Genomic DNA, 9,709 nt, shown 5'->3' on the forward strand with positions numbered 1-9,709 from the left:
AGCAGCCTGCCTCGGCCTCTCTGGGCCTGGCCTGGCTGTGCTCACGACCAGACCGGCGCTGAACCACTCTGCCTCCCCCTCACCTTGTCAGGAGAGGTCTGGGAGCTGCAGGCGTCTCCTTCTTCAACCCAGCAGGAGTCACGGGCTCGTTGCAGAGAAACAAACCAGCAGGCTCCTCTCCAAACTGTAAGGGCACTCTTGTGATTCTGCGGGGCTTTGACACTCTACTTTAATCCTGTTGTTTCTGTCTTTGCTTTGTGATCTGTTGGCTGTCGTTGTGCGTGTGTATTGTATTGCAGTCCTCTTTGATAGCTGCAGTACAGTACTGTGAGTCACCCTGGGTGAGCATGATTGTTGCAGGAAGACTGTGAAGGAGGGCCAGAGCTTTGCTCGACAGCTGCAGTGACTGTTTGCCTGGATTCCCTTAGAAAGCTAGGGTGGGGTGCTGAACTCACAGGGTCCTTTCTGTTTTAATACACAAATCGTTTACTTAGACAGCTCTGCCTTCCTTCTTCCACGGTGTCCCCTCACTTTCCCCGTCTCCCCTTTGTCCCACAGTCCTTGTCTCCCTGACCCCCTGTGTTCCAAAGTGTCCCCCCCAGTCTCTGTCTCCCTGACCCCCTGTGTCCCAAAGTGTCCCCCACAGTCCCTGTCTCCCTGACCCCCTGTGTCCCAAAGTGTCCCCCACAGTCCCTGTCTCCCTGACCCCCTGTGTCCCAAAGTGTCCCCCGCAGTCCCTGTCTCCCTGACCCCCTGTGTCCCACACTGTCCCTATCCCACAGTGTACCCCACTGTCACTGTCCCCCCTGTGTCCCAGGGGCACTGGCACAGTGGTCAGCTGTGTCCCTGTCCTCCCTGTGTCCCACAGTTTCCCCACTGTCCCTGTCCCACAGTGTACCCCACTGTCCTTGCCCCCCCTGTGTCCCCCAAATCTTTGTAAGCAGAAGGCAGTGGAATTGTTCTAAGTCTGTGATCCAGACCTCCGTGATGACTGACAATAGCTGCATTACAGTGGAGAAACCCCCAGGTAGCAGACTGATGCTGAAGTTGGGGTCCTGCCAGCCCACACCCCCAACTCTGCCCTGATACTGGAGAGCTGCAGCTCAGGTGGATTACTAAATCAGGCTGGTCTGGCTCAGTCATGTCATCCAGTTTAATTAGCCTGTGCACTTTAAGAAGTTGTTGTGAAGCATGTTTTCAAAGCTATTTTTTAAATTTATGCTGGCTTGTAAACTGAAAAACTTTTGAGATGACATTTCTCTAGCAGAGTGAAATTCAATTATACTTCCCAGTGGAATAATAGTTATTCTCTGACATGCAGTATCTACAGTAAAACATACGCTGAGTCTGGGCAGACTTCACAGCAGTGGTAATAAATGTCTTATCTCTGTAGTGATTCTGCCCTTCATTTACATAAAATAAATTATATTGAGTTGAAGCGGCTTCCATGTCATTAAAAACACAGACGTGAGAGGCTGCCTGCTTTCTCAAATCAAAATACTGTACCTGCTTTCTGAGAAACTGTGTTCAATTTTCCAAATACATTTGCGTTTTAAATAAACGGATTAGTGATGAAATGTATATCTTTTATTTCCAAACTGTAATTAAAGGTATATTTGAGGGGTTTATGTCTGTTGAAGGAAAGCAGTCCCTTTTGGGTGCCATTAATCCAATAATTAATGTAATGGATTAAGAGGAATTGTGCCGTTAGTCAGTACAGGACCCCCTGTGCAGCACGGTGCCTCTGTCGCTGGTCAGGAAGAGAGCAGAGAGGGGAAACGGCCACTAGCCTCAGACTGAGGGGTCAGAATGTGTTTCCTCCGGAACCTGTCGGAGCTGAGCTGCTGTCGTCCTGACATTCAAGGCCGAGAGGTGTGGTGGAGGGGGCCACTGACCATCCAGTGTCCAGTTAGTGACCCCAAGGGCCCAGCCATGGACTGGGTTAAGCCATGCCTGCAGGTCATGAAATTCCCATGAGCAATTCCAGCTGTGGCCCCCAGGGGGCGGCTCCGACAGGGAGCGGAGGTGGAGATCCCAGTGCCGGACAGGCAGGGTCCGAAGTCGGGGTGTCACATGGCATCTTCGACTCCAGATCTCTGAGAGCGCCCCTCAACGAGACTGCAAATCCCAACTGGGCCTCCGGCCAGGAGAGGATTTATACCTGTTTCTGTATGTTTTGCGCGCTGTTCTTTCTGAAAACAAAACATTGGATCCGCTCTCCGGAAAATGATTGTTATTTGAATGAAAAAGTCTTTCAGTTTCCACCTTTGAAAATTTAGTTCTTGGCAGAGAAACGTCGCTATCAATTAAAAAATCCCAATGCACAAATATAATAGAAATACTGTATGGATATAAACGGACATTTCTGTGTTTTATAGCTATCATATTGCAGTAGACTATAATATAGATGAGACCAGTGATTGCTCAGGACAAGCTTGATTGTGCGTGCTTTGCTCACTAGAGGGCGCCCTGCCCACAGCTCCCCGGCTGGAGAGCGCGGCGCTGCCGGAGCCAGTGACAGTTCAGTGAAGTGTCCGGCTGGGGGTTTCAGGGCCGCTCGGTGTGAAGTCCTCTGCACAGACTATACCCTTTGTTCTGTCAGAGGCAGCCTTGCCTTTAAAGTCGAGGTGTATTCAACTCTCTGCTGAGACAATGGGAACTTTTAAAACTTACTGTTATAAACTAGCTTTTAATTCCATTGAAAATGTATTAATCTGAATTGCAAAATCATATCTTCCCGTTGTTCTTGCTCTGTTTTTTTTTTATCAAAATAAACTTTATTTCACAAAAACGTCTCACCATAAGAACACACTCTAACAAGTTACCAGACCTACATCAAGAACTGTCTTAATCGGGCGACTGTCCATTATCAATCAGTGCAAGTGGATGCTGGGGCTGGACTTCCTTCCACATGCTGTTGTCCGTGCTGTGTCCTTGTCCCGGCGCTGAAACTGCGCTTTTCCAGTCCTCCGCAGGAGCTCAGGGAGCAGGGATTTTCTCTTTTTCCCCTGTACAGCGACTGAAGTCTCTTCCAGCGCTCCCTTGCCCTGCTCTGTTTTACTGTAATAATAATAATAATAATAATAATAATAATAATCATAATAACTGCTTAAACTCATATAGCGCTTTTCTGGACACTCCACTCAAAGCGCTTTACAGGTAATGGGGATCCCCTCCACCACCACCAGTGTGAAGCCCCACCTGGATGATGCGACGGCAGCCATAGTTCGCCAGAACGCTCCCCACACATCAGCTCTCAGTGGGGAGGAGAGCAGAGTGATGAAGCCAGTTCAGAGATGGGGATTATTAGGAGGCCATGATTGGTAAGGGCCAATGGGAAATTTGGCCAGGACGCCGGGGTTACACCCCTACTCTTTTCGAGAAACACCCTGGGATGTTTAATGACCACAGAGAGTCAGGACCTCAGTTTTATGTCTCATCCGAAGGACGGCGCCTGTTTACAGTATAGTGTCCCCGTCACTATACTGGGGCATTAGGACCCACATGGATCACAGGGTGAGCGCCCCCTGCTGGCCCCACTAACACCTCTTCCTGCAGCAACCTTAGTGTTTCCCAGGAGGTCTCCCATCCAGGTACTGACCAGGCTCACACCTGCTGAGCTCCAGTGGGCTGCCAGCTGGGAGTTGCAGAGTGATATGGCTGCTGGCTACGTAATATGCCTGGAGATGAGAGAATGGCAACATGTAAGAAAGATATATGTATTATCAGTGTGACAGCCCCACAGAGCCCAGCTCCAGGGGTATTGTGCTCATGAGGAGGCCAGGCTGATCCAGGAACGGGGACTGCTGCAGGCCCGGGTGTGGCCGCCCTCATCCTCATTGCAGGCGTCACAAGCGCAGGAGGCGCCGGCGGAGGAGCTGGCTCGCTGGGGTCTGACTGCAGGACAGCGGTGCCACTGGCGCCCTCTGGGGGTTACTCCCGTTACACCCCCCGACACTCCGCACCGGTCCGCACCGTCTGGACTTCCTCTGGGAACACGCCCCGCCCCTTCCTGCCATTCAGGCCTTGTGCTTTGTCACTCGATTCTTTCATTTTCTCTCTTCCTCTGCCCCTGTTCCTTTTATTTCCTGCCCCCCCTTTCTCTCTCTCTCTCAGGGACACGTGCAGTACGCTCAGAGCCCCCGGGAGAGACACAGGCCACAGACATGCACGGACCGTTAGGAACACGATCTGGCCGAAGTGTAGCGTCTGTCTGACCCCCAGGCAGGCTGACACCATCAAACGTGCACTTGGCTCTCTGTGCAAATTGATTTGTGGTGCGTTAGCAGCGGATTAATTGATTTCCTGCGGTGGTGAGGTCAGAGACCCTCGCTGGAGGGGGTCCTGGAATAATCTGTGCTGTGCCCTCCCCTGCGATCTGGGAGCTGGGAGAGAATCCTGGGAGCCTGTCCACCAGAGCTTGGGGCGCGGGATTCAGGCAGAGCAGGAGAGAGAGAAGCGGGCCTGGCAGTAATACCAGATCGTGATCTCGGGTCAGAAAGTGTCGGACAGGGAAGGGAAGGGAAGCCCACAGACAGAGAGCTCAGGGGAAGGGGATCTATTTCCACCACCAGCCAATCAAGCACCTGCGTTTGAAATGTAGGAGGGCAGGGGGAACAGGAGAGTGTGTGAGTGAGGGAGTGAGACACCGAGAGAGGCACGCCTCCGGGCAAACCAGCAGATCACTCTCACCCTCCCTGCCGGCAACCAACGCCCAGCAACGCCCTGTCGCCTAGGCAACAAAACATTCCATCGACAGGTGTGGCCTGTCTGCAGCCTTCACTGTGACTGGACCAGCCGGTCCCGGGTGGGGGCAGGGGTCACTCTGCACCTTTGCCAGTGCAAGCTGAGCTCTGAGTCCCGAGCGTGCAGGGACTACAGCGCCCCTGCAGGACAGGCTGGGCTTTCAATGCTCACTCCAGTTTTACCTGTTTGGTCAAGTTACCCTCTGTGACTCACCTGGTGACGACCCTGGAGTGCTGCTGTAGCACTGGAGACATGATGCCACTTCTAAATGAGCAGTCTTGACACGGGGATAATGTGACACGCATGTGACTCAACACCACGCACGAAAAGGCCAGACACAAATACAGCAGCATGTGCACAGCGTGCCCAGTGCAGCACGCACACCCTGACACACGACTCTGTGCGAGGCAGCTGTTTATACCTCAGGTGTGCAAGTGTTGCTAGGCAGTGGTGGAGCTCATTATAATCGTAAGGGTGTGTATCGATAACCAGCCAGGGACTTGCCTGTCTTTCTGAGCACTGAAAGAAAAGTTTCTGCAGTGTTCAGTTGTCAGTGAGGGTGCTGTGGCTCCTCTGAATCACGTCCCTGGATCTGTTGTTTTGTTCAGCCGACTTCAGGACAGCTGCAGTGAAGACAGCAGCCCTGCCTGGCCACGAGCAGCTCTCTGATTCACACTCACACACACCCACACCCAAGCTGTGGCGCTGAGCTCCTGCAGGCTTTGTAAATCATGGAGCACGGAGGAGGGCCACACAGCTGCAGACTGGCATCCTTTTCGAGTTTGAGTTTTTGCTGGGATCGTGTGTGTTCAGCTCTGCTTCTGTGAGCTGTGCAGTAGGAAGCTCAGTTTTAGCTTCCATCCAGCCTCTAAACCTCTTAAACAAAAGGATTACCCACTTACTTTGTTAAAACCACGCTGTGCCAAAGTGTTCAGAAAGCACTGACTCAAGGGTGACCTGTAGCATCTTCTGTTCTGTCGGCCACTGTTAGAAAACCAGGGGTTCTGAAGGCAGTGAGCAGTGACCAGCACTTAGAGTCAGATTTCATTCCCCTGGGTGCCTGGCCATTTTAGTGGAGAGTGGAAATGAGAGAAAGGGGTGAGGTCAGCTGTGTGATGACCGAGCCCCAGCTGAGTCTCACCAGATTTCCCCCAGGAGGTAATCAAACCTCCTCCTTCTCCCCTGCCCTGCCTAGCCCCTCTCTCCACTGTGTCGCCCTGCCCCTGTGGAACTGCTGCCCTGGCTCAGTCCTGAAGTGGCCAACCCTGAGGAACCAGCTCCAGCTCAGCTCTCTGCAGGTTGTGTTTCTGTGTGTCATCCCAGGAAACATTCAATTGCAGATTCAGCAGCAGCCTGTGTGTGTGTGTGTGTGTGTGTGTGTGTGTGTGTGTGTGTGTGTGTGTGTGTGTGAGACCTCACAGATCCCTGTCTTAGGTATCCTGTTAACATCGTGCTGGTCAGACACACTGGACACACCTCCTCTAGAGATAATAATAATAATAATAATAAACTTTATTTTATATAGCGCCTTTAAAGGTGGCTTCTCAAAGCGCTTTACAGGATGACAATAACAATAAATAAGAAGACTACAACAATAAATAAGAAAATTTCACAAGACAGGACACAATTATAATTACAACAATACAACAATAAAAATAGAGGAGACCGTGGAAGATGGTATTAAGAAGAGCAGAGGGGTGAAGAATGGAACCAGTTAAGTAAAGGCTTTTCTGAAGAAGAAGGTTTTGAGTCTGGATTTGAAGGAGTTTAGAGAAGGTGACTCTCTAATATCCTTGGGCAAAGAGTTCCAGAGCTTGGGGGCATAGCAGGAGAAGGCCCTGTCGCCCATGCAATGTAGACGGGCTTGGGGGACAGTAAGGAGGGCAGAATTTGAAGAGCGGAGGTTGCGAGGTGGGGAGTAGGGCGATAAAAGATCTTAAAAGCAGGTCAGAAGCTGTGTGAGCGATGGGCTGTTTCCTATTTTGGGCTACTGCAAGGCAGACCAGTCCGGTTTTACACACTTCAGAGGTGTGGTGTCTCACCCCCAAGCCCACATCTCCCAATGGGGGTGCACCCAGTTGTAAAGCACAGAGCACTCTTGTCATGGTGAAGCATGAAGGGCTGGGGTTAACCAATGCAGTTTAGCCATAAGCCCTGCCCACCAGTTAAAAGAAAGGCCCTCCCAGTTTAAGAGAAGGCCAGCCCGTTTGAAACATATCTGTGGCTGTGCACGATGTGTGGCTATACCCTGAAAGTAAAAACACCCCAAACCTCATGGGCTCTTCCCCAAGGAAGTTAACAACCCTGCAATGTGACTCCCTGCTCCCTCCTCTGGAAGTCAATTTCTTCTAAGCCTACCTCAGCCCCCCCAGCCTGGACACGGATGGCGCCGCCCCTGTGGCACAACGTGGCAAAGCATCAGTGTCACAAACAGGGCAAACGCGGTCACAATGTGCAGGAACTAGTTCACTGCACTGCGCTGCCACAGGTGCACAGCATGTCCACAGCAGCAGCAGCCGAGATCCAGACAGAATCGATGCACGGCTCACTTTCAGACCTCACGGACAATCCCAATCCTTTACAGAAGCAGGAAGTCAGCTGGGATCAGACTCTCTTTCACAGCGACAATCTAGCCAGGAGGGTCTGTTGCACTGCTGCAGCAGTGAAAGTCAAATAGAACAATCAGCAAAATCGAAATGACGTAACAGGACGCTGGGGCAGTGAAAGACCAGGAAAGTCAGTAAAATAGAAATGCAGGAATGAGACACAATAATAAGTGATTGCTTAAGACCCCTGCAGTCCTGAAAGGGGACAGGAAGATTAGGGAGACATGTGCTCAGAGCTGGGATTTACTCTTAAGAGGTTATGATGATTGGCTATCTACTGTACGTGTTCAATGGAAGGACGAATCAGAAAACAGCCATTAATTAAGTAGAAAATGTTTTTTTTTCTTAATTGGATATCTCTTAATTAATTAAAACCCGTGAAGCAATAGAATGGTATGCAGCAAGGGCCACGTCTGTCAAAGAGCAAATATTGCCAGCATCCAACAGGGGGCGCCAGTGATGAGTGGTGTGGCAGAACAGCGAAGGATCAGTTCGAGGGGACTGTTCTGTAGCACAGCTCATGACGAGGAGTCTGTGCACTGGACCAGCATGTTACTAGTGGAACGTGTAAAACAAGAATTGTTTGCAATGAATGTAGCCAAGTCTAGACTTGACTTCAGCTTTGAGCTTTAAAAGATAAGGTACTATTCCAACCAGATGCTTAGATGTTCGTAAATGGTGTCTGGAATCTTCTTCGTTTTCCTTTAAGTAAAAATGGTGATATTGTTACTAAGGAAGCAGCTCAAATTGTTTTATTAAATAGTATAAATCTAATTCTCTCTCATCATAATTAAGCAAAAGAGACAGTTTGCAGAAAGCCTGAGCTGCAGACTGGTCATTAGTGACAGTAAACTGGGCTGGGCTGCATGGAAGATGAAGTGGTTGGTATAGAGGCGGATATGAGAGTGTCCCAGTTCCTGGAAAGAGTGTGAATACAGATCGGAAAAGAGCAGAACCCAGGGTGAGTATCTGGGAAAGCTTCTCAAACATACCCGTCAGGTTTCACACCTACAGTATATGGTTTTATAAGCAATTCTAAAAGCATGCGAGGTAGTTCACATCACAACCAATACTGCAAAACTAATTACTAATCCAGGAAACCAAAATCCTATACAGTAGCTTCATCTGTAAAGATGGTCACAAAGATTCATTATAATATCACTGAGAACCTACAGGACTGCTGTTATACATTACATTCCTGCTCAGAATAAGATGCATATAGAGTACTGTATGTTATAATGCAGCTGCTGTCTGAAAAAGCTTAGCTTAACTATTTGATTGCATGATCTTAGACAAACAAGGCAACATTGACGCAAGTCTATACCCAGAGATCATTTCTCAGTTCTTGCCACAGAGTGTGCAGAGGGCCTGAGGTGGGAGCTCACACTGTGTTCACTGTCCCTGATGTCAAGCACAATCCTGAAGTCCAAAAGAGAAACAGTTTAAAGCAGGGTGAGGAGAACACAGTGCCAGACATCGCTTTAATGGGGCTGATTTAGCTCAGCTCCTGTGTGAAGTGCAGATAGTCGCATTACCTCACATGTGTGGCTTGGCAGCAACACGTCTCGGGTTTCCAAGCAGAGCTTTTTAAAGCATCGGAACTCTGGATCCTTTATGCCAAATTCCTCCCCGTCGCCGAAAGAGAACAAAACATCACTTTGAAACTGGTCAGAAGAAAAAGCAGTATTTTTTAGAATTTACCCCGTCTGTCAGTCACTGATAAGGAACCGGATTTGCAGGAGGTGTATTTTCTCATCACATGCAGTGCTTATAAGAAACGGGTGATACTGCTATTACGAAGCTTCACTGTATAAATTGTTTTTTGTTATGGTCTGGGTTAGTAAAGCACAGTAAAAGCATTGAAAATCCCTAGAAAAGCGCCGTCAAGCCAGGAAAATTAGTGTGCACCTCAGAGGAAAACCTTGGTCTTCAAGTGCGAAATGATTGTGTCGAATTGCCTGGCCTGGTTTCCTCGGGCTGGTACAGAGCCAGAGCTGCTGGAGAGATTAAAGGCTGATGAGCTCCTAGAATTCAGGGGTCTCTGCCCTCACCCTGACCTGCCCTGCCCTCTCCTGCTTTTTCTCAGTCTAGTGATGCAGACTGACACTCAGCTCAGGTCTGCACAAAAGCCCTCAGGCTGTGAAGAGGGAACATTTGAATATTTCAGCACATTAGCTGTCTTGAAAAGAGCACACCTCATCGTCTCTGCCCTGTGCTCCCCTGCGGGCTTCCTCAGTGGGACTCCAAACTGCGACCCTTCAGCTGAGACCCAGGTTCAGACAACTCGGCCGGTTCCCCTGGTACCCCTGGGTATCAGCACTGGCGTCCTGGCTCAGTTCCACTCTGGGTTGTACAAT

At 49.9% G+C, this 9,709-nt stretch overlaps 1 protein-coding gene across 1 annotated transcript in view; it reads right to left on the reverse strand.

Annotated features, from left to right (window-relative positions):
* The window catches only part of hap1 (huntingtin associated protein 1), a 45,679-nt gene extending 41,626 nt beyond the window's left edge, over positions 1 to 4,053 (reverse strand). Inside the window, exon 1 of the mRNA XM_088622608.1 lies at positions 3,966 to 4,053. Within this exon, the coding sequence (XP_088478734.1) occupies positions 3,966 to 4,053 (88 nt within the window). The remainder of the gene's footprint in view (positions 1 to 3,965) is intronic.
* Positions 4,054 to 9,709: the final 5,656 nt, after the last annotated feature.

The sequence above is a fragment of the Lepisosteus platostomus genome, chromosome 28 (genome assembly GCF_059453375.1).
Source record: "Lepisosteus platostomus isolate fLepPlt1 chromosome 28, fLepPlt1.hap1, whole genome shotgun sequence".
In the NCBI taxonomy this organism is placed as follows: Eukaryota; Metazoa; Chordata; class Actinopteri; order Semionotiformes; family Lepisosteidae; genus Lepisosteus; species Lepisosteus platostomus.